This window comes from Aquila chrysaetos, chromosome 17 (genome assembly GCF_900496995.4).
Source record: "Aquila chrysaetos chrysaetos chromosome 17, bAquChr1.4, whole genome shotgun sequence".
NCBI lineage: Eukaryota > Metazoa > Chordata > Aves > Accipitriformes > Accipitridae > Aquila > Aquila chrysaetos.
Window position 1 is genome coordinate 16362497 of NC_044020.1, and position 24974 is coordinate 16387470.

The 24974-nt window shown below is 37.8% G+C and overlaps 1 protein-coding gene across 1 annotated transcript in view; it reads left to right on the plus strand.

Annotated features, from left to right (window-relative positions):
* PIK3C2G (phosphatidylinositol-4-phosphate 3-kinase catalytic subunit type 2 gamma) overlaps nt 1-24974 on the plus strand; it is a 210224-nt gene that overhangs the window by 49268 nt on the left and 135982 nt on the right. The window contains exons 10-13 of the mRNA XM_030041510.2: nt 1650-1683; nt 9845-10031; nt 13274-13396; nt 19777-19908. Of these exons, the coding sequence (XP_029897370.1) occupies nt 1650-1683; nt 9845-10031; nt 13274-13396; nt 19777-19908 (476 nt within the window). The remainder of the gene's footprint in view (nt 1-1649; nt 1684-9844; nt 10032-13273; nt 13397-19776; nt 19909-24974) is intronic.

Consider the following 24974-nt stretch of genomic DNA (forward strand, 5'->3'; position numbering starts at 1 on the left):
TGGGCATGCTGCACAATTAATGTTTTTCATCTCTCTCTTTCTTTTTTTTTTTTTTTTTTTTTTTCCTTCCTTTCTTATAGCAGCTCACAAAAAGTCCTAGGAGATCAAATCCTGCCAGAACAGGCATTAATCCACTATATATTAAATGGGCTACACTATGTTGAAATTATGAGCGCTGTTCCAAAAGGTTGTTTACTTTCCAAAATTTGAGAGAATTTAACAAAGGTCTCTGTTCCCATTTGTCTCACTGCATTATAAAGATTGTGAAAACATATTTCTCAGCCTGGAGGTTGCTTTTCTCCCCTCAAGTAAGCATTTGACTTCCCTTCATATTTACCAGACAAATGCTGGCAGCTCCACAGGGAGAGTGTACATCCAACATTGTACTACTCGTGTCACCTCTGCATGCATTGTAATTTTTATAAAGCATCTTGCTGAATACATATGTACTAACACAAAGCACTCTCAACCCTCTGCAAAGAGATTAATGACCGTAAAGTATAGTAAACCTTTCAGGGACATGGGTTCAAACAGTGCAAGCCATGGGCAATACTGAAACACAGAATTAACTTGCTAGTCTCTCTGGTCAAGACTTGTACCTCAGTAACTTATTTCTATGTCATCTCGGTACATGCAAGTCTGATGTCAGAGCCAGGCAAAGATGGAGCAGACTGAGCAGTCAGCAAGGGAAGCTGGTCGCCCACACTTGTCCCACCTGGGGCTGCGGGTGCTGCCCGTCCTCCTGGGAGATGCACAGAGCTACCTGCCTCGACGGTTTTTCCCGTGTGGTTGGGGAGGCACAGGCGGTGTAGCAATATTGAATTTTGCCCAGTGTCTGAGAAGCCTGGAGTGAAGTCTGACTGATGGCAGTTATTGTACTTGGGGATTTAATAAAGCAGCTTTAAAAAAAAAAAAAGAAAAAAAGTTTAATTAAGCTGGTCAGTTCAGCCTAAATAACTGGCCTGACCTTTCAGTGGTCATAAGCACCCAGCGGTTCCTGCTGACAGCAGTGGGATGGGAGAGGTGGGAATCCAGATACTGAATTACTGTTAAGCACCAAGAGCTCTGTTTAGGCACCAAGGGCATAAACACTCTCTAAACCCCTGCACCTAATATTTTCTCTTTGCTGTCTCTGGTTAGCTGCCTGCTCAAAGGCCTTTGAAGAGCATAGCTATTTTTGCTGATTTGGCACAGGAATGTAGGTGAAGTGTAGGCCATTTGAGTGGAGGCTCGATACTCCTCAGCTCTGAAAGGATGCTGAGGCTCTGCCTGCTCAGTGTGGTTGTGGAATTCATGTCCGAATATATAATGCATGTGAAGGCATGAAGAGGGGATTCTTATCTCTGTTACAGCAATGCAGAGGCTGAAAAAGTGTATGCACCTCAAACGTTACTAAGTGCTTCTTTGTATCTTGACATGCCTAAATACTGTCAGAAATCAGGTTCTGGGTGACTTGTCTGAGATGGTAGAGGAAGCAGGTTCTGGTACTCTGAATCGCAGTCATGTCTTCCATCATCATAAGATTAGGATACAACCTTCCCCTTTCTCGCCTTATTTTCCCTGAGTACTACTCCTAACACCATTATAACTGCTATCTGGTCTTTTCTGAAGTAACTGATTACTTTTTCCCTCGGGTTTTGTCTTTACAGATTTCACTTCAAAGTGTGGAAACACCAAACAAAGGTAAAGTGTTATTTTTAAAATATGTTAATTCAAGATGTATCATCAGAAAACACACATTTTGCTATTTGTTTGTATTAGTGAACTGTTACAGTTGGCATATTGCAGATGTTTACATATTTAGTCATATTATAAGGTAATTAAGACAAGTTAAAATCTAAGTGATCTAAAAATATAAATAAAACATAGCATTTCCCAAAACTAATCTGGACTTTCAAATAAGGAGAACAAATAGTAGAGTGAAAGAACTGATTACAGTTAGTGGTGGTCATAGCAGTTGTCCTTAATCTCATTTTTTTCTGTGGAGAAAAGGGAAAATAAGGAACTTTATGAAAGCCTAAAAAATTGTTTTGTGTATGGTTTTCCTGCTCAGCTCCAATAGCTTTCATTCCTCCCTGCTTAAGCTTTTGTTTTTTGCTGTCTTTTGTTGTGTAAATAGTGTGTTGTCTTAAATGATATACTGTCATAAGAAGAGTAGGCTAATTAACAGTAACGGACAAAATCGTAGACCCTGCCTTACTCAATTCCTCAGTTAAAATTGGCTTAGATTCATTGGCTAGTGCCCAGTACTGTTGGCATTACTGCAGAGCACCTCGCAGGCCGAGAGATGTACAGGAGTCTGTTCTGTCGTGGGTGCCTGTGTCGGGCTCGCGGAGGGGGCAGCCACACTGGGGCATGGCTCCGGCTCTACTCCTCTGCGGCTGGCCTGCGACATGCGGCTGGGGCTGCTACGCGGATGCTTTCAAAAGGCCCTCCATCTGAACGCTGGGGTGGGCCGTGAAACAGTGGTCTCTCTCCATTTCGTTTCAGGAAAAAGTGGCTGCTGAGATGCTTTTTTTTTTTCCTCTTTCTTTTTCTCTCCGTCTGCTTTTCTCGATTGCAGTGTGCTCAGAGAGGCAAAAAGGTGAACCAACCACAAAGATCGCAGCAGCCCTTCAAACACAGAGGTGGTTCAAATGCAGGATTCCAAATGCCAGGCTTGTTTCACCGTTATTCAACTTCATGAACAGCAAACAAAGAAACAGCAATTGTATTTGTAAGCTGCCAGGAAAAGCTAAACAGCTGGAGGGCCAGGGGAGTGGGGGGAGAACACTCAGGTGCAGAAGGGAGGAGAAGGTAAATAGAGTTTGTAGGATTCTTCTCCCTTGGATATAGTCATTTATCCCATGAATTTTTTTCAACACTCTTAATGGCAACTAATTGTTGATGATGAAAAGAATGAATAGTTACTAATCAACATCTACCTTAGAAACATCTTCCTCTGCACACTGTTCAGAAAACCTAGCCAGAAAGGATTTAAAACATTCCTCTACTTAAAGATATTTCCAAATTTGGGCTTCACTGAATCAGCAGCCTCCTCAAGGAAAATGTGATTTATTGATTAGCAGTAAAGGAATCAGGTTTTTTACTCTCTACTTCTCTGTACCTATTTATTTATGCTGGGAAACTTCCAACTGTGAAGAGCGATGCTTCTCTGTTTGTTCTAATTTCATAACAACTGCAGAATCTTTTTGGTAGTGTAATATTAGAAACTGCAACTTACTGATTGCGAGTCAGAACTTGCCAGGCCATTAGGCATTCTGTGGAGAAGCCTACATTCAAAGTTGTCCAAGGTAAACAAAATTCAAATTGACCTCTACATGCAGTGATATACATTCCATGTACATTTTAATGTACTACATGCCTTACATATGCACCTATTAAATAAACTTCTAAAAGCCAGCAAAATATTTAAAGTTAGGCTAATGAGTATTAACAGAAAAGTCTAGCTATTGTATCAAAGCTGGTGTTAAGGGCATGTCTGATAAAAACAAAGTGTGAGAGCAATGGCCAAAACTGACTTGCTGGAACCTATGTCTGATCCTTAAGAAGTGGGCAAAGCCATTCTACACGTCTTTTCTTTTGGGGGGGATCACAAGCTATCCTTAGTACCTTTCTTCTCAGTGGTCACCTTCATGGTAATACCATGGGGCCTTCTATCCGTTGACCTAGGGACACTGAGCCCAAGAGGAATCCAGATGATATTTTCACCTGCTGAAGTTAGAAGTAAAAACCAACTAGGTGGTGAATTGTGCATTCCTGCTGAAATCACCTTTGTGTTCCCTTTTCCACCTGATTTGCTTTGCACCCTCTTTTTACTTCATTACACTTAGCTGGCTAGAATTGCAGGCATGCAAAAATTTGCAAGCCTGTGACCCAAAAGTAAAGTAAAATCACCGTCTTAGCTCAGTGCTGGTAAATTTTTCCAGATTCTGGGAGGCTAAAAACCACATGTTTTGCTTTCTCTAGTAGCACAATTACAAAAGAAGTCAGCATTGACAGCCGAGGAGACACACTGCATTTCCCACTTGTACTGTTCTTTCCTGTATCTTATATGTATTCACGTTTATCTTGAAGAAAACAGGATCAAATTTGAACAGCAAGAGCAGCAATCAGTTGCTCCTACTAATTTCTTTTTTCTCTCCTCTTCCTCGCCCCAGTGATATTTATTACCCTGAGTATTATAAGAGTTTTTTTCTTTATTATAGATTCTTTCTACCACAAAAGAGGAAAAGATAAAGTATACTATTAAAATGAAAGCCTTACTTAATAATTTGTTTAGAAACTGCTTGAATCTTTCTCTTTAATAAAAGATTATCAGAGGTTTAATATTAGTCATTCACCATAGACTAAGCAAGTCAAAGACTATATTCAAAATATCTAGCCTTGATTTAGTGTTGCAATAACTGGTTCTATTAACAGTGTTATCTCTGTTAGGCCAAATTATTCCACTGCTGTGAATAGAGCAGTACTTATCCTTGTTATGCCTAAGTCTGGATCATGTTCTTTTTCCTCTGTATGAAATCCTTAGAAGATTATATTAATGTTTTAGTACTCAAAGTATTTTTTTTATTTCTTCTTACATGTGAGGAACGACAGGCATTTCTAGATATTAGCACCTTTCTGCAGCATCAAGTGTTCCCAGAAAGTAAAGAATAAGATTATTCATGTTAATAGAGATTTAGCATTGGAGTTTGCTGCAATCCAGAGTATGAAAAGACAGGCTGCAAGCTGGTACAAAACTGAATCCGTGCGTGTTTCTCAAAAGCTGATGAATGAATGTTTATACAATGTCTATAGCCTTGCTACTTCAGGCAGGGTTTTCACTGGATCAGACATAATAAGCAGCTTTTGGAATTTGATCAGTAGCTCCCTGGGACCCATCCCAGAAATTCTAGTATGCACCATGAACTGATGATATTGAATCAACAGTCTTTTCCAACTGAATTGCTGGACTTGCTGTCTTTCTGAGTGAACGCAGAAATTAGACGCTTTGATTATGATACATTTAATGAGTTGTCATTACATTTAAGGGTGTATAAGTTCACTAATTATGCTTGGGATTTGACAGTTGCTTCTGGACCCGATCATAAAAATACTCACCACAGAAAGTTTCAAAAAAAAAAAAAAAAAACAAACCCCAAAAGGAGGAAGAGGAAAAATGGAAGGTTTTTTGAAGGTTTTCCTATATAAAATTGAAAGCTCCACTTCTTCCTTCTCCTAGTACAAAGCCATTATAGTTTTGTTTTGGAAAAATCACTTTTTGTTTCAAAATATGGAAAAACATGAAGAGCTTTTTATTGATTTCATTGTTTTCAAATCTAAGCATGGCTCTTTTCGTCTAAGTTGTTGCTGTGTTACATCCTGATATGTTGTTCTGAAAGCCACGGGGTTTTTAACCAGGACCAGTTTTTAAATAACTGCAACCTCCCAGTTCTCAAAAAAAAATTAAACAGAAGTTACCAAGGCCTCATAAAGCATATGTAGCGGAGACATTTTTGATACCAGGACAGCAGGAGATTTTTAAGTTTCTTTCAAGGGATAATTCATAGGATTCTTCAACTAATAAGAGGAAACAATAAGGTAAATATTGATGCTTGGAAAGTGCATCTGATCAGTATTTTCATTACAGCCTTTTAATGTTTTGCCTTTTTCTTATTATAATAATGATCTAATTAATGCTGCTTAGCACCTTACCTAAATCTTAAGGGTTTTTTTGGGGGGTGGGGGGTGGTGTGTGTATGACCTAAAGTGTATTTAGGTTCTTGCTCTCTTTTCTCTGAAAATAAGTGGGAAAGAACAATATCAAGCTCCTGTTCTCCAAAATAACTTTAAGGTGTCAAAAGGGTCTTAAGCCTTCATTCCAAATTCTCTTCAACCAGATAGTTGTCATGTTTTACCCAGAGAAAATGTGCATACAGAGTCAGAGAGAGCGTGTTTAATATGTATTGAATCGACATCATCTGCTAGTACAATAACAGCAAAGTACCTACTCTGTTGGAAGGTCTGGCACTAAAATAATATGTGAATTGTAATACTGGCCTGAAAAGAAGAAAGTGGTTTTCTATAAGGAATAAGCTAGTATGTTCCTTACTAAATCTTGAAGGCACCTGCAGATATGTTCATTAACACTTTCAGGGATGGTGTGGATTGTTCTGTTTCTCACCAAGGGTGAAATTTATTTGTTCAGACTTCACATACAAGGAAGATGTGTCAGAAATAAGCATATCTGGCAGCTGAGGTTAAAGTTCGCTTCCCTTGGTCTCATCTCATTTCTGCAAGTCTCATTTCTTCTCACCTTCAGTGAGAAGGTGATGTCAAATAATTTCACACCAGAAATAAATTATGGGGTTTGAGTTGTGAGATTATTAATCTTGGTCACAATTCACTTTGTGATGTGGTGTATTCATCGTCTCCTAGATACTGGCTATGCCTGGGACACCTTTGCAGAAAATAAACTCTGGCATAGCTGGAGCTGTGAATCTGCTGTAGGAAGTCCATAGCCTGTGCTATGTAAATCAGTGAAACACCATAGTCCTTTCTCATCTAAGATTTATTAATCATAAAAATCATAAAAAGCAGTAAAGTGCTCTGGCTTCATGAATGGGTGATATAATTTCAGCGTACCAAATCCTATTCAGCAACTCATAAAAATACAGTAAAAAGATGCTGACCAACTCTTGTGAGTAATGGACATTTCAGACTACCCAAGATGTTTGTCTCTGATTTAGTTAATTGCTACTGGGCTTAATGAGTGAAGAACTGGGGGGGGAAGGGCTGACTCTGGCACAGAAACCATAGAGTGTTTTTAAACTGAGAGCTGACAAGAGTAAGAAAATGAATGCAGAAAAATATCCTGCAGCTGCAGACCAGGTCATACTTGGATGTTTGCTAACACCTGAGGAACTCTATTCCTGAGAAGATCTTCTTTCTGGATCTTCTAATAATTAGACAAATAATGCTGAAGTTTCATGTGTCTCCCTTTGCTGGCAGCTGAACTGATTGCCCCATTGCTGCCTTCACCCCTCACAGGCCATCATAGCAAGAGAGACAGACAGCCTGTAGTCCCCCCCCAGGCCCTGCTTTCAAACTGGCTCCATTTCTGAAGTCAGGCACAGGCTGTGCTAATCCACGGGTGAAAGGTGGAAGTTTGAGAGAGAGAGGAAAAAGAAGAACATTTCCCAGCTCCCTTCAGCAAGGTGTCTCTTGGACATTGGCTGCAACTTAGCGAAGACTTCTAACCTTGCCCCACCTAGTCACATAGATCTTGTAGGGTGGGCAGGTCCCTGACTCCCAGGAAGCTTTTTTTCACCTCACCACTGACAGATTGAAGCATGTTATAAATAATTGAGGCAAAATTTGTGTTTTTTCTTTGTTTCCTTCAGTTTTGGTGGGGGTTTTTTGTTTGTTTGCCTGGTTTTTACATATCTGGCATTCAGTTTTGTGACTCGGGTAAATCATGAGAATCATACTTCTGCAAACATGGCCGGTGGACAAGATAGCTTGGATATAGTGATAGGCATCTTGCATCTTATTTGCTTCCTTGCCTGGCATGTGTAAATTTTCTGTTATGGACAATATTTACCCTATCGTGTATGTTTCTTCTGACTTTTTTGTCCAAGGAGTATTCCCTTCTTTCTGTGGCTTAGCTGAAATACATTTCCTCTTGTTCTGGAGACAAAATTTGAACCATTTCCTTACAGCCTAGAATATGGATTGTCTAAAAACGGCTGGTGGCGTTTCAACGCACAGCAGGAAGTTTACACAGATTCTGAACTACATTTCACCGTCTTTTGAGAAAATGCTGAGGTTCCACTCAGCAATCATTGACTTCAGTAGGCCAATTTGCATAAATAAAGGTTTTGCTATTACACTATATCTACCTGTCTGCCACTTTGAACAGATTGGAGCCAGGGAGTCGTCCTAAGTAGCTGCTTTTCCTTAATGTAAATAGTGTGGTACTTTTCAGATAAAATAGAAAATACTGGTTCAAGTAATAGTCCACTGATGTCCTCTTCTGGACCTCTTAAGAAGGTTTTATGTATATCACTATAGGCAATTCCTTGGAATGCGGAAGACTTCAGTGCAAATTAAACAGTTTGGAAGGTACTAAGCTATTACATATCCAAAAGAACTGAGTACAAGTATAAAATGGTATTCTAGGGAAAAAATTCATTAGAGCAAAAGTTTTATTCAGAACAATTATGGTGAAGGATGATAGATGGAGAAAATAATAAAGAAAATAAATAAAAAGATCATTAAAAACAAGTGCTAGACAGAGAAGTATAAGCAAACAGAGAGTAAAGGACTGAGTTTTCTTAACCTGTTAGTCTCTAAAATGATTCACTTTTCATATGTGGAAGGTGATTACAACATGACAAGGTGTAGTATTCTAGCCAGTCCTTCAAGAGTGTAATAATTTGCTGTCAGTATTTCCAGTAGCAAACCCCACTGCATGCCAAACTATTTCATTTTTATGTATCTCTCTAACATAGTTAAAATGTGTCTATTATAAAATGAAGACTGAAATAATTCCTTTGGACTGTTTGCAATGTATTTTGTGACTCAATAGTTGAGTATCTGCTAGTTTAAAGGCAAAACCTATCAAAGAAGGGGAAAAAAATTCCGGACTGAGGATATGTTTTTTCGAGGTTTCTGTCAGGAAACTGAGATAGCGAAGTCCAGTGAATTGTGGTATCTGTATCTGATGTTGGGCAGGATTCCTGCACCTATCCCAGGTATAAAAAGCTAATATAAGCAAGTCTCAGGCTTCCTATTCCTAGGAATTTTATTTTTCAATACCCACTATTAGACAGCTAATAGATGGCTGCCTAATACAGTGACCAGACAAGTTTAGGGAGTATATCAAGAACTGTAACAAGTGATGAGAGTATGTTCTTGATCATGTAGGAACCCATAAGCTAGGGTGAGGGGGGGAAAGGAGAATTTGGAGTACTCCTCCTGGAAGACAAATCATCCTGATCTTGGAATGATACAATGTACTCTGACTCTTTCTCAACCTGTCCCTTGCCTGAGAAATGAGTGCTTGTACCAGCTCTCTTCACTCGATGGAGGCTGCCAGGGCTGGGGACTTTAATTTACACTGGCAATCAGGCAATCCCTAGCTGCTCCAAAAACACAGAGAGAGGGAAGATGGATAAAAGCCAGTAATTGCAGAAAAAGAGCACTGCAGAGCTGAAGCCAGAGGAAATAACATAAATAAAGGTGTGCTAAAAATGAAGGTACAGCCTACACTTAATATATATCCATATAGATATGTATTTCAGTGTCCATCGTTGTGTAATGTTATCACCAGTCCATGACTATCTGAATGCTGACTATGTCTGATTGTGGCTGCTATTGTATATATTTTACGTGTTGTTTACCTACGGTTGCAACAGCTTTATAGTCTTAAAATTTAACTAGTGCCTTTTCTCCATTCTACTGCTGCATTGCCCGTTCCCTTGAACTAAGTAGCTACTTAGCTGCTGAAATTACAAAATACCTACATAATAAAAATCCTTCCAGCACAAAAATTAACACAAAAATGGCATATCTGAGGCACACACTAACTTGTTGTAGTTTAAAATGCTTACTTTAAAAATGCCTTAATGTGAAAGCACTGTAATGAAAGACTGTTAATGATACACCAGAAATGAGCTAAGGCTGGTTCCAGAAGCACAGATGGCTAATTGGCTTCAGTTGGTAGGTTATGTCATTTTAATTAAATTTTATTAGGAAGCATTTCAAAGCCATAACTGATGGTTTAAGATAAATATCGTTCTTCATAAATGACCTATTGCTAACCTTTATTTATTTCTCTCTCTCCTCTCGGTGTTAATAGAGACTGCTGTGACTGAGCTCTCCATGGCCATTTCTCGTCTCATCCATGTTTACAGCAGCAGCTTTGATGCAAATTTCCAGCTTGCCAGCATACCTAAAAGCCCTTCATGTGTGGACATCAGGCTAGATTCCCAGCTCAGCTTCACTGTTTATGCTGCCCATAACATCCCAGAAGCCTGGGTGAACAGGTAGGAGGAGATCTAGCAGGTGTTCACAAGAAGAGTTGTTGTCTCTTAGATCACATATTTTTCACAGATACTAGCTTACCTCTGTTGCTTTGGTGATGCTCCTATATTAATGTTGAAGACTGCATAAGTGGGCGTATCTTCACTGTTTTTCTCACATGAAGTGTATTTACTTAAGCTTGACTGACTAGGAGACTTCCAGGCCCCAAAGATAGATGGAGAATCAAGGAGGTAGCCTAGGTTGTTGCCCTTGGCCAGTGTGGAAGGATGGTAATAGGAGCAACATCAGAGCACTGGTTTTGACAGGTACGTGTACAAATGCTTGTGTGACTGACTTGCTCAGTGGGAGAGGGGCACGCGTGTGTGCTGCACACCAAGAGAGTTTGGACTGGGACTTTGTGTGGTCTCTGCAGTACAAGTAACTGGAAGGGTTGAAGGCCAGCTTACCAAGTTAAACAAAGAGGTGCTTCTACTTAAACCCAATCTGAATAAGGCTTTATCAGCAATTTTTGCTCTTGGCCTATTCAAACCACATTACTTGGCTAAGCATGTGCATTGACAATCCTCTTCTTTATAGGTGGTGATTAAAATAAATATATTCTGTAGGTCCAAGTATACCTAGTATATAGCATAGTACAGGAAAGAAAAGAGGAGACAACTTTAATAAAAAGCTGATTGAAGTATTCTCTTCTGCGTTGTTTATTTGGTCAAATTAGTTGCCTCTTCAGATAGCTGCTTTTCCTACTCTGAGCAAAACTGGTGTTCTCCTCTTACCCCTCCAGAGTAATCAAAGGAGGACAGGTGACTACAGTCTAGTAGCATTATTTTGATGAGTCAAAATGCTGTCCTCCAAGTTTTTATTAATACTTTCCCCTTGCTCCCACTTTACCTTGAATTCCAAATGACTGATTAAAAAACAGTGGGATCATTTGCATTAGACTGTGAGCAAGAGAGTGTACTATACAGGATTAGCTGTAATTAGCAGTTTAATAAAAATCTGAGAGAATTTGCATTAGTTAAGGTAATAAATACAGAACTATAATCATTATCCTGATTTTCAGATGGTTATACCATTCCCACTGCATTTTATGTTTTACCAGGAAACTGTGGAATTTCATATGGTCTAAATGACACTGACGACTTGGATGCTATGTTCAAGCATGTGAAAATGAGAATCTCTCTTCCTCCTTAATCTCCCTTTCCAGTCTTTCCAGTATTCATAGCTAGCATGGACTTCTTAACATGGACTGCCGCTCTGACACCTACTTTCCTCAAATACTTTTACTAACTTTGTTCACATACATGCTCCCTGTCCATTTTCTGCACTGCATGAATTCATGCTGACTATGGCACAGCTCTCATTTTCCCTTTCCTGAAGGTCACATTTTATGATCTTGCTGCTGTTTGTAAAACCAGGACAGTAACATATATTTTAATATATATTCCTGCATATAAATATTAGAACTTTGATATCCCTCACTGTCTCTTTTACATTGTTTTTTTCTATCCATACCAATATGTGATAAATGGCTTGTCTTTTAATCATTTGGGATAAGAGAGAGTGAGTTGTCTTATGTTTTACAGAATCATGTTAGTGTCCTGTCAAATCCATCTCAAGTTCATTTTTGTGGATTGGCTTTTTGTCAATTTTTATATTTTTGCTCTCAGTTTCTTATTCTTCTCTTACTGTCCTCATTAAAAAGATAGGTACAGACATTACAAGTTGCAGAATAATATTGCAAAACTGATTACCTTTCTTTACTGTATTTTCATTCCTTCTTGTTTCTTTTATCAGTTTGTTGTTTTATCTAATTTAAATCCCAAGCAGATGTGCCTTATTTGCTGCCAGCGGCATAAAGTTGCTAGCTTCATGTTTGGCTGCATTTGTTTCTACAGCCAAAAAAAGTCAGATTCCTGTCTACAACTGGATGATACAAGGTGATCTTTGGGACAAGACATAGAGTCATGCCTTTGAACTCACAGGGAGGCTACCTAGGCAAAATGCTCTACAAAGACCTAAAATAGGTTGAATTGCATGCACTGTGAACAACCTTTCTGACATCAGTCAGACTGAAGCATTGTGTAAGCATTAATCTTTCCAGTATTAGGTCCTTATGGTGTATAAATCAGGAATATGTCTGTATATTGTGTATCAATGCTTCTGTTTAAACAGCAATGCTTAATCATTTGATTGTATTAAAACCTATTCTTTCTGGAGCTATCCTCCAATTGTTTGCAACGTTTGGACTCTAGAGGAAAGATGTCATATTTAAGAGCAGAAAGCATTTCCTAGTCTTATAAGGTATTTTTTTCCTTTCTCTGTGTTGATAATTCATAGGTACTACAGATTCCAGATCCTCCTCTTTGAATTAAAAAAAAAAAAAAAAAGAGAGAGAGAAAAAAAAAAAAAAGAAGAAGCATTTCTCCTACAGTAATTATAACAATTTTTATAACATTCTGGAGGAGATCAACCATCATTCTTTTAAATAAGGCAAAGCCAGGCACCTTCAATCTGCAAATGCTTCAAATTTCTGTTCAGATTTGACTGTTTCCCATGTTCTTCATTCTTGTACAGAATGTGGTCTAAATCTGAGAGTGGCAGGAAGATTTGGAAGTTACAAGACTAATTAAGAACATTAGTTGATTATATGCTATTCCTGTATTTTCACTAAAATTTTATAAGATTTTGGCGAGAAGAATATGAAACCAACAGAGAGCCCCAGACCTGAATTACTATGACTATGAAGCTAGTCAGTTAAGTATCTGAAGAATGGCAACACAGAGGGCTTTAATGTTTCTGCTGTAAAGAATGTATAGATTCCCTCAAGTACTAACCTGTATTTTACAAATTGGGAAAAGTAAGTATAAATAGATTTACTGTTGAGTGAATTTGTATGATAAGCAAGTTGTAACACTTCAAAATTTATGTCCAAATTTCCCTTGTCTGCAATAATGAAAAGAAAAAAATATTCTTAAGGACAAGAACATGGAACAGAATCTAGGTGTCTTAAGTACTTTTCTTGAACTCCAAACATTTAAAAAAAAAACAACAACCCCCCAAAACCACACCACCCCTACCCCCCACATTAATGTGAGATTCATTATTTTAGTTCTTTTTGCATGTAAGGATGGATCTTCACAAGTTTCTGAATGGTTTGCCCCAAGTTTATTGTGCTGGACATGGTACATTACAATTAATGGGGTTTTTTTGTTTTGTTTTGTTTTGTTTTCTCCCCCATTTGTAGCTACAAAGTTTTCTCTTTTTCCTGTTCACTAACTTATGCTGGGAAAACAATATGTCAAGTGAAGGTTTGCAAAAATATACCAGTTAGAAGATCCTTCTTTTTCCTGGCTGACTGGAATGAGAGGTAAGTTTTGGTCCATGTTTGATATATGTTTGTCTGACAGATTTTACACATTGCATATTCATTTCAGAAAAAAAAGACACACATCTTTATTATGGCTATTCTTCTGAGGAAATTAAAGTCCACGAATTCAGAGAAACTTAGGGAGATGGGAGTGAAAAAGGAGTGGGATAGCCAGAGGAAGAGAAATAGGACTAAGCCAAGTCTGGTCTGACAATAAGCTAAATTAAGCAGGTCTGAGAATAGATTTCATTCACTGGAGGCATCCTGGAGGAATACTGGAACCAAAAGGACATGTATCCAAAAGATGTCCTCTTTTGAGGACATTCACCTCTAGTAGCTGGTACAATCCAGCTTCAGAATCGATTGTAATGATTCTTTAAGGGTTCTTTTTTCAGAAGGAAACAAGGCTGTTGAGTTTTTCTTTTTTTAATAAGAAGGTTATGTAGTTTTAAAATGCGGACCTCAGTTTGAAACTGGAATTTTAGAGTAAAGGCTACCAACTGCCTGTCACCTGGCTGTCTGCTTTGAGGAAAATAACTTTGGTGAAAAGCAAAGCGCACTCAAACAACATTCAGTTAAGGCAACAGGATGACAAAAAGCATATTTGCAATAGGTGAGAGAGAAGTACACTGTTTGTTATGATTTGGCGGTAATATTGTATTCTTCCTGACCATGACGTTTTTATATTTACAATCTTTGAAATTTTTGTTATTTTGAATCAGTTTACTGTATTCTAAATCTGAAAGCAGCTTTACATTGTAATTGAACAAAGGCTACAAGTAATCTGAAAGAGTTTTTTTCAAATTATAATTAAATTATAATTAAACACAGAGTGTAATACATAACTTCTCTTTGGTTTTATCTAAGACACAACAGTTTGAAGCTGGTCAAATGGAAGAAGACCTTTTTATGTCAAACCTGTTACACATCTGTCTTAATGGAGATTTTGCGTAGCCTTCTTGCACAACACTCCTGAACAGATATAGAAAGTTTAGTATGTCTGCCCTATGGTTAAGAAACAAAATGCGTGCATTTCTGCTAAGCATGCACATTAATTCTTTTAGGGCCTAACATCTGCTTTGGTGCCTCAGTTGAGTCCATAGAGTTTGAGTGTTGAACCTTCAATCTTTTGTGTGATTGGAAAGTAACTGTTATCCTTGTGTTTAAAAAAAATCAGGTCATTCCCATTTGCTCTGTAGGAATTTTCACTTTGTCCAAGTTTTGGTCAAGTACTGTCTTATGGTACATATGGGCAGATATAATTGAAGTGGAGGGGAAGGACTATATTGCTTATGAGCATTTTTGGCTTCTAAAAAGGTGGGTGATGCCTTTCGGGAATGCATCTTACTGTCGTGGTTTAACCCCAGCCAGCAATTAAGCACCATGCAGCCACTCACTCACTTCCCCGCCCCCCCACAGTGGGATGGGGGGAGAAAATCGTGAAAAGAAGTAAAACTCGTGGGTTGAGATAAGAACAGTTTAACAGAACAGAAAAGAAGAAATTAATAATGATAACACTGATAAAATGACAATCGTAATAATAAAAGGATTGCAATATACAAATGATGCACAGTGCAATTGCTTACCACCCGCGGATCGAAGCCTGGTTAGTCCCTGAGTGGCAATGCCCCCTGTCCCCACTCCCTCCAGTTTATATACTAGATGTGATGTCACATGGAATGGAATACCCGTTGGCCAGTTTGGGTCAGGTGCCCTGGCTGTGTCTTGTGCCAACTTCTTGTGCCCCTCCAGCCTTCTTGCTGGCTGGGCATCAGAAGCTGAAAAATCCTTGACTTTAAACTAAACGCTACTTAGCAACAACTGAAAACATCAGAGTGTTATCAGCATTCTTCTCATACCTAACTCAAAAACATAGCACTATACCAGCTACTAGGAAGACAATTCTATCCCAGCTGAAACCAGGACACTTACACAAGCTTTTTCTAAAACAAAATATAAAAAAAATAGAATAGAAATAAATTCTTTAGCCATAACGAAGAGAAACTCTGCTCCTCTTCCATTTCCATGAAAACATAAAGAAATCAGACTAAAGCTTCAGGGTTTCTGTTTAGACCTCTCCCTCTACAAAATCAATATTAAATGTCTGCAATTCCATCAAAAAGCTTCTTGGAAAAAGAAGCAGTTAAGTACGCGGGCCAAATTCTTTCATAGGTCATAGATGCTTCTAAGAGGCTCTTAACATCAGAAACAAGGTCTAGAGTTGTATGATACTTAATAGTATTAGTTTGTAAGAGTACCTTTTTACTTTTTATAGTTCCTTGAGTTTCAAAAATAATTTTCAAAATCCAATTCAAAAAAATTCCGAAGTACAAACCCCAAAATTTAGATCTGTCTGGCAGGCTTTTCAACATTTCCCTCAACCATCAAAGGTATTCACATATTGTCCACCTCAAACCGATTGGCCTATATCTGTTTGAGTCTCAAAACATGAGAGGAGGTTTCTTGGACCTAATGACCTGGGGGTCAGGAAGCATAGGCTGAGAATCTAGGTAGCCAGACATGCCATTATTTTTGTATGTTTTAGGTTGTATCCAGAATAGGATTTAATTACCAGATGCTATTTTTGAGTCAAAATACAGGTGTCAGACAAGTATTTTAGATCAGCTAACAGTCTTACAGCTAGAGCTTTCCTTCCCTCTCTTTGAGTCACTAAAATGTTCCTGGGTTGGCAGGGCAGATTCTATTCAGAAAAAAGATGCTTATAAAGCAGACATTTACTGCAGGACATGAACATGTTGAGATCAGGACAATAGATTCTGTTCTTATTCCAAATCTAACACAGCACTTAACAACAAAATCAAGTATTTTCACATAAAGACAGGAATCGACTGCTTTACTGTGTTGTGCTCACCACAGTATGACTTAGGTATAGTATCAGAATATTAGGTAGGATGGTGATGCCAGAAGATCTTTCCTTTATGAAAATATGCATAGGGAAAGAAATGTTTATGTTGGTTTTAATTATTTTAAATATGAAATACTTCTCTCAGTTCTATAATGAGAAAATGTGGGGGTTTTGCTATTTGTGCTGCTAACTCTCCAAGAAAGAATAAATAAACAGCATCAAACTTGACAGAATAGTCAGTATATTCAGAATATTTTGAAATACACAGAGAGGAGGACCAGTAGAGGTAGTGTCATAATATTACTGAAGGTGCTACGTGCCCAACTGGCACAATTTTAAACATATTCAGGAACAGGCTGATTTGGCTTTGCTACAATAAGTACATGTATATAAACACTGATTAATACTTTTTGCAAGAATTCAAGCTGGAATTGATTAAAAAATAGAGAATTTTAATGAAGTACTTATTACTGCAATTGTTTTTCCATGTCATCAAGTGACACCATTTTCTATCATACGAAGTCTGAGTCACGCAAAACTGTGACCAAGCGATGTTCACTCTTAGTTATCTTTTGGTTATAACATCACCTTTTGGAAACAGAAGGGAATATGTTTGCATAAAAAGTTTACAGAGGAGACAATTTCTTTTTTGTAAAGTTTCTTGCCTTGAGTTAAAGTGCTACTTTTGTTCTAATCCATATGCTATTTTCAGTTGATCACAGCCATTGAAAATGCATGTGGTAAAACGTCAGCAGGAGGAGCTTCTATTACATTAGGAAGTCAAATATTCTCTTTACAGTTAGGGATCAATCAGGCTGAAAAATAATTCAAAATGAGTCGGGATCTTAGATTAGGATTGACTCGAACAAAGCAGAAAAATGGAGAGCGGTGTTTTGTTGATTAGGCGTCTAGGAAGACAGGGGTTAAAGCACAACACTAATGAAGACAAAACTTGCTTTATTTGCTGATTTTCATGTATTTAGTTTGTGTTTTCAAGTGTTTTAACCAGTTATTGTCTGAACTTTAACTTGATAGGTTTTTGTGTTTAAACATGAGCTTCTGTTGAAGTCTTTTATCATATTTAGTCTTTCCCAGAATGTTCTCAGAAAAGATGGGAATCATTTGATACCTAAGGAGGTTGCTTTGTTTAGTGTTTCTTCTGTTTGTCCTTTTTTAAGAATATACTTTTTGCTTTAGAACTTGTGTGTTATTTTTGAAAGTGTGATTGTCAACTTGGTGCAGAGTTTGAACACGCTGATATATCTAGCATGTGATGTGTAGAGTCCAAAAGTTGCCCCCCTTATTTTCTCATAAGTTTCATTTTTTAATGACTGAGACCTCTTAATTATTTTTTTTCTTTTGTCTTAGCTGGTTGCTCTTAATATATTTATTCCACCATGTGCTGGTTTTGGCTGGGATAGAGTTGATTTTCTTCATAGTAGCTAGTATGGGGCTGTGTTTTGGATTTGTGCCGAAAAGAGTGTTGATAACACAGGGACGTTTTCGTTACTGCTGAGCAGCGCTCACACCGAGCCAAGGCCTTTTCTGCTCCTCACCCCACCCCACCAGCGAGGAGGCTGGGGGGGCACAAGGAGCTGGGAGGGGACACAGCCGGGACAGCTGACCCAACTGACCCAAGGGATATCCCAGACCACAGGACGTCATGCTCCATATATAAAGCTGGGAGAAGAACAAGGAAGGGGGGAATGTTCAGGGTGATGGCATTTGTCTCCCCAAGTCACCGTTACGGGTGCTGGAGCCCTGCTTTGCTGGAGATGGCTGAACACCTGCCTGCCCATGGGAAGTGGTGGATGAATTCCCTGTTTTGCTTTGCTTGTGTGCATGGCTTTTGCTTTACCTATTAAACTGTCTTTATGTCAGCCCACGCGTTTTCTTACTTTGATCCTTCTGAATCTCTCCTCCATCCCACTGGAGCAGGTGGGAGTGAGCGAGCGAGCAGCTGTGTGGGGCTTAGTTGCTAGCTGGGGTTAAACCATGACAGTCCTTTTTGGCACACAACATGGGGCTCGAACCCACGAGCCCGGGATAAAGAGTCCCATGCTTTACTGACTGAGGTAGTTGGTCCATCCGCACTACCAGCACACACCATCTCTTCTTTTTCCATCCACTGCAACTTATGTTAAACCTATGGACGTGAAATATGCAATTAACATTAAGCCCTACCATTCATCACCTCAGATACTTTTTTGGCTTTGGGCTTCCCTCTTCTCCATATTTTGTTTGGCTTGTCTATTTTGTTTATACTCTCACAGGGCAAAGCCTGCGTTGCCCCAGAAGTCTTCTGTGTTGAGTGCTCTTATGGTATTATCCCCTTGGCCTTAGAAACCAGCTGTATAACTTTATCTAACATCTGTGAATAGCACCTTATCAGTGAGTAGCTTCTCTGTTCTTCTCAACTATTGTTGAAACTGTTCACCCACAGGGTGTCTTATTTCTGGCCACTGTTCCATTTCTTCTTCTTCTTAGTCATCCATTTGACTCAGCTTCATGCTGTCAGAAAGGATAACACCAACTAGGTAAGCTCAGATATGCATTAATCAAAGTTCTTAAAAGCAATACAGATATTCCCCTTCTCTGTGTATCACATGTCACTGGAAGGGAAACTTTAATCCTCTCTGGCCCATACTTTAACTCTTGGGATGTCTAACCCTTGTCAAAGTTTCTAGGTTCTTTTCCTACTGGTGTACATCTGGTAATGCTATATATTGTGTCCTAGCGAATGTCTGGCAAGCATTTGCATCTGCAGTGAGGATATTGTGAGTTTTTTCATTGTTCCAGGTTCACAAGGAGTTTTAACAATTGTCTATATTAGAAAATGCATGTCTTGATTTTTTATTTTTGTCTCTTCACAGCATTAATGATGCTTTAAAGTTAAGTGTAACCCTTCATTGAACAGTTTTATGTAACATGGGCCAAGTTGTTGGCCTGTAAGTGAAAAAGACGGAACAAGCTATCTATAGCCTGTAAACCAGTTCAGTTTCCCAATAATTGTTTCTAATTATGAGTGAGGAAGAGGGCATGGGACGGGGAAAGCACATTTGAAGAAGAGAATTATTATTGTAGTCTATTCACAAGCAAATATTAGCTTCTTAAGTAGTGTTTTCCTCTGAAGACAGAAGACAGCAAATAACTATTGGTTTACAATTCACCCTTAGGGGATGCTTATTCTGAAATAGCCCTTCATTGATAAGGTAATTCTAAAATAAAAGTTTAACTAAGCTTTTCCCACCTATGTCAGCTCTAATGGTTACCACTGAAGTGAATGAATTTTTATATGCCTCTTCTCAAATACTATGACCCAAGTTAAAGGATGGCAATACTCATCAATATGTCGAAGGGACCTGTCAGTTGCATTTTCCTTCAGAGTGCAACTCTTGTAATTTACAGCTTGATATGTGTTAAGGCATCTAGAAAAATGTAGAAAGAACTCACTTGTGGTAACAATGCTCAATTTTTTTAACTTTTATTTTTCTCTTTTCTGATTTTCTTTTAGAATCAACTTTCCTCTACGAATAAAGGCTCTTCCGAGGGAAACTATGCTGACAGTAAAATTACTTGGAGTAAACAGTGCCTCTAAAAATACAGAAGTGCTTGCTTGGACATGCTCCCCATTGTATCCAAAAGAGTAAGTTCAGTTTTGTATGACAGCTTAAGAGAAGACCATTCTTAAACAGTATTGCACTCAACTTGGGAGAAATATAAAAAGACAGAAATACTCATTTCAGGACCTTGCTGTAATAAGGCTGAGACAGTCACTTACAGTAAACTGCTCTTGATGTGCCGGTAAGAGCCCCATCCATAAGATCTTCTTTCTTTCCAATGTATCGTTTTTGAACTTGGCTTATGGAACTGTTTAACTCTTAGAATAAGGTTCCGCAGGCTTGTTGAAAGGCCTTGCTGTACCCTTTCCTGTAGCTTTGCAAAATCCTTCTCAGCATAGCCTCTTGTTAACAATGGCTGGTTTTGTTTTTTTTTTCAGTCTGCATTCTCTTTTCACACTCATTCATTCTGCTCAGAGTGGGGCAGTTAGGGATGACCACAATGAGCACCTTTCCCTCTACACACCAGTTTAGAAGATTTCTCCTCTTTTTTAACCTCTTCTTTCTACACGACATACAATGTAACAGTGGTTTAGAGATACTTGTAGCCTTGAATGTCTGTGCAGTGATGCATAAACAGACATCTAAGGTAAATTTTCTGCAGTGCTTTAAATATATCTTAGTAGCACTCAGACATCTGAATTTAGACCAAGCCTTTACAATGATACTTAATTTTTATTTAGACTCCATAGCCCTGCATGCCCTGTGGGGCTTGAACGTATCCATCTATTGCCCATAGGTTTCTGCATTATCATCCATCTCTAAGCTATAGCTCTTTCCTCATCTTGAGACATCTTCATCTACTTCTCCATATGGTGGCAAACATCATTTAAAACAAAACAAAACCAAAAAATCTGATTGCATGTATAAATTTACTATGTTTGAAAGACCTTGGGTTCCATTGAACTTTTAAGCTGAGAGGCTTAAAACACTGGAAAATGGGTTGGATTGGGCTAGAAGCTTTTTCCATCTTTTCAGAAGAAAATTCAAGATTACTCTGTTCAGAAAAAGAAAGCATTCTTATGTGATTTAGTGATTAGAGCACTTAGTCTGAAGGAAGGAAACAAACGTGAATCAAGTCTCTGCTCCAAGAATTGCTTGGGTATTTCATTCAATGGTTTGGGTTTTTTTTTCTCATAGTCTGAAGAAGAGCACATCACTCTTCCATTGTGTGTATCTTTTTAAACAAAACATGCATTATGTTTGAGTATTTCTATCATGTGGTGATTAGGGTGAAATAGAGAGAATATCTTGGCTGAGAACCTAACTTGAGATGAAGTGTTAAGATGTCCCCAGCAAGTTGATATGTGCTGACTACATTCAGAAGCAGAGCATTAGGCATGATAATTTAATTGGGGAACACTTAGGCACCTTTGGAGGTAAATGGGATACGTGAGAATCCTGTTCTTGAGGACCTGTGTTGTACTAGAGGTTTTCTTATTTTTCATGGTTCAAGTCCCAAAGGAACGATTTTTGGAAGATCTGAAAGCCCTTAGCTCCCTGTGATGTATATTTTTAAAATGTACACCATGGGAGCAAGCATGTTGTTTTTCATTAGTTAGATCTCCAAATCATCCAGGCAGTTTTGAAAATTTTACTGAAAAATGGCTCCATTCTTTCAGGGTACACATGACCAACACAATGAAGGGGATAGAGGGCTACTTGCCTTTCATCTGCTGTATAATTGTAAAGATCATTGCTGAAATGACCCTTCAAAGCAGAAATAAAAGTTGAGTTGTTGGGGAGGAATGATTTAGGAATAGCATGTTCAACACCTCCTAATCTGATAGCTGTGTTACAATTATAGTAATTACTATGTTATTACTAAGTAATTACAAAGAAGCCTAAATGCTTTTTCCTCTTTTAGCCAACCATGACTCCACAGAATTATTCATTCACCATGATTTCAATTGATAGACTGGTTTAAAAATAAGGATAGCTCTGAAATTCCTTCTGAAATGGGAAACTTGAAAATATCTGAACATTCACCCAGCCCGCTTTTCCTTTTCTTTGGAAGATCATGAATATTTTTCGGTAAACTAGCTCTCAGGGTTACCTACTTAGAAAGTAGCAGGATTAAAACTGTCAGGTGATTCTTAATAGGTAATGAGATCAGTTAGTTGAAGTAATTGAAAAGCAACAGTAAGACTTTGAGAGGCTGTTTCCTGCTCCACAAAAAAAAAAAAAATTAAATTTAACAATTGTTTTATTTGACTCAGCAGTTTCGTGGAAAACATTAATGGACTGAGCAATGAATCCAACTTCACTCCCCTCACTGCTGGAATGCAACTAACTTCAAAACTTATTTCAATTTCAGAGTACTTCTTAACTTGAAAGTATGTACCAAGAAAAGATTTGTACCTGTAGTGTCATGCTAATGTGTCAAGAGTACTTTGTATTATTGCAAAGGTTATGGCATTAGGGTCTCTAAATGAGCAAACTCTGTAAATGTATATAAAGAGATTAAAGAAATCTGACCAGAAAATCTTTGGCAAAACATTTCTAACTTGGAAAATATCACTTTCTCAAAACAAAACTTTTCTCAAAGGTGAATTTGAGTTCTATAAAAGTCTTAACATTCTCATGTCTAGGGTTTAATTTATAAAGGAAAGGACAGAAATAAGCTCTTTGAAGAAACTAGTAGCCCTGAGATATTTGCCTGGGTCGTCAAACATCCTTGTTCAAATCCTTGTCCTAGTTGGTCACTGAGCCATTCTTCTCAGGGTCAGCATAAGGACAGAGAGTGGCCTCTTCTTCTCTATTCAGATGCTTGTTAAAAAAAAATAAATATATATATATATGTTTTTGTTAAACATTGGAAAAAGAAAATAAGTCAAACATTTTAAAAATACAGTTTCTTATTTCTGTCCCATTAGATCTTATTCTGATAAAAACCACAAGAATTCTGTTCAAGCATTTTGTGGCTTATGTTAAAAAAAGAAAGGGAAAAAAAAAAAAAATCAGTTTTGGGTTATTCCCAGATATTACTTAGGAATCTTGATCTTTGAATGACCTAGGGCAAAAGAACACTTTATTTTAAAAGACTCTGAGTTAACTCCTCTCTGTAAATTTGATATCTATTTTCTCTTCCAAAATGGTTATTGTCATTTTATGGTCGCTTTTGTCCTTCATAGTTTAATTCTTTATATTTAATTTGAACTGAAGATTAAGAAATACTGAACTTATTTTAACATCTGAAGTATACAAATTCCTTTAACCTGTTTCAAGAAGTGTGAAGAGTTTCTGATGCTTTTGGGCAAGACCATGTGAAAGTCCCTTGCCAGATCAAAGGGCTGTAGCTATTTTCTGAGATTTTAACACTCCAGTTCTTCTCTAAAAAAATAGTGACTAAGCAGAGTGTAGTGTATGAGAAATATATAAAAAAGTAGAAGCAAACCCCAACTGTTTAAATAAAGCATATTACTTATTCTTTAGCATTTCTTATTGCAATCTCTTCTCCCTACCTTGCCCATGTTGAAACCACACCATACCTAAAAATGTCCCCAAGAATTTGGCCTGTTTAATTTTAGTTTTGGGGGGGGTTGTTATTGTCATTAAAGACTTGTCAGTGAATAGATGTTTAGTGAATTTTAAATTTGCTTAATTTACATTATTTCCTGAATTCTAGTAATATCTCTCACTATTCTGACAGTTGTCTTGCAATGTGCTGATTGATAACATGACTAGCTGATGGATATACACGGCAACCACTACACTCCTTATCAAATGTGTGTTGGGATTACTGTTTATCAACTTTACATGTTTCTGTAGAAATAGTCTTACTCTTTACAAAACTGACTGCCTGTAAATATTCTCCAATCTTTGCCTAAATGTAGTTGTTCACCTTAAAATTATTGCTTGTAAACTTATTATTTAACTTTATGTTTTGGGGCAAAAATTAGGAAAGAATCAGGAACAAAACTGCAAATTTGTTTTAAAAGTATGGAATAATCTGATAATTTTGTATTTGCTGTATTCTGCACCTTCACATTTATGGAAATTATTTAAACTAGAAACTGTGGGCATGGAAGATGTGGCCCTTACAAATGTCTGTAGGACATTTAGCATTACTTTGCAGATGAAAATTATATCTCTAATTTGAATTTTCTAGAATTCAGTAGTATTTGTAATTATAATAAAGTAGTTATTTCACAGTATCATTTCAATGCAGAATTAAGACTGCTTGGGCCATAAGATATGGGGTTTTTTTATAGCTTAGCAGTTTTGGATTTCCTTTAAATTTAACCTCAGGTCTGAATTTCTGAGGCTTATAATGTCAGGTTTGGGGATAATTACATTATTTTTACACTGTATTTTGTTCTTATTTTCCTGGTATATCCAGTCTAAACCATAACTCTACTCTAATGTTATATACATTTGGGAATGAACACGGTAATAATGATTGTAGCTGCCAACTTGTCCAGTAGGTGAGCCTCCCTATCCACATTTCTCACCCTTATCAGGTAGTTGACTTTAGATAGTGGCCCTAAATCAATGCCGATAAAGCCCTTGATGATGCATCTGTATCAAGAAGCCTTATTAGATGCAGAAGGCAGTTCAAAAAGTGTTTGCAAGCCTGTGTGCCAACTTTCTGTTCCTTCACATCAGAAAAATGTGTTTGTCTCTTGGGCTGAATAGTTTAGTGATCCAGAGCTAATTAACAAATCAGCAATCCATCTTTTGGGGCAATTTGGGAGTTGTAATGTCCCCCACAGTGCCCATTGCTCTGACTTCACTGATTCTTACAACACAATTTATTTTGAACTGGTATTTCCAAATCAGACAGAGCAAGCAACAAAAATTTCTTCTTGCTGGGTGTGGTGAGGGAAGTCTCTCATGTGACTTCAGGACACAAGGTTGATTTTGTTAAGTTAGGGTAGCTTGAGCTGTCCCTAAATAGCAGTGTCCTTTTCTGCTATAATAAGATGGGAAGTTTATTTTAGCTCTGGTAATAAACGAGAGCTGGGGATCTGTATAATTCCAGGAGTTTCCATCTGCCCTGGTTTTGCATGAACATATAAATAACTAAATGGCAGTAGGCACAGAACAGCACTTGTTTATTCACCTTCTGATGTGCTTGATGCTGAAGTTG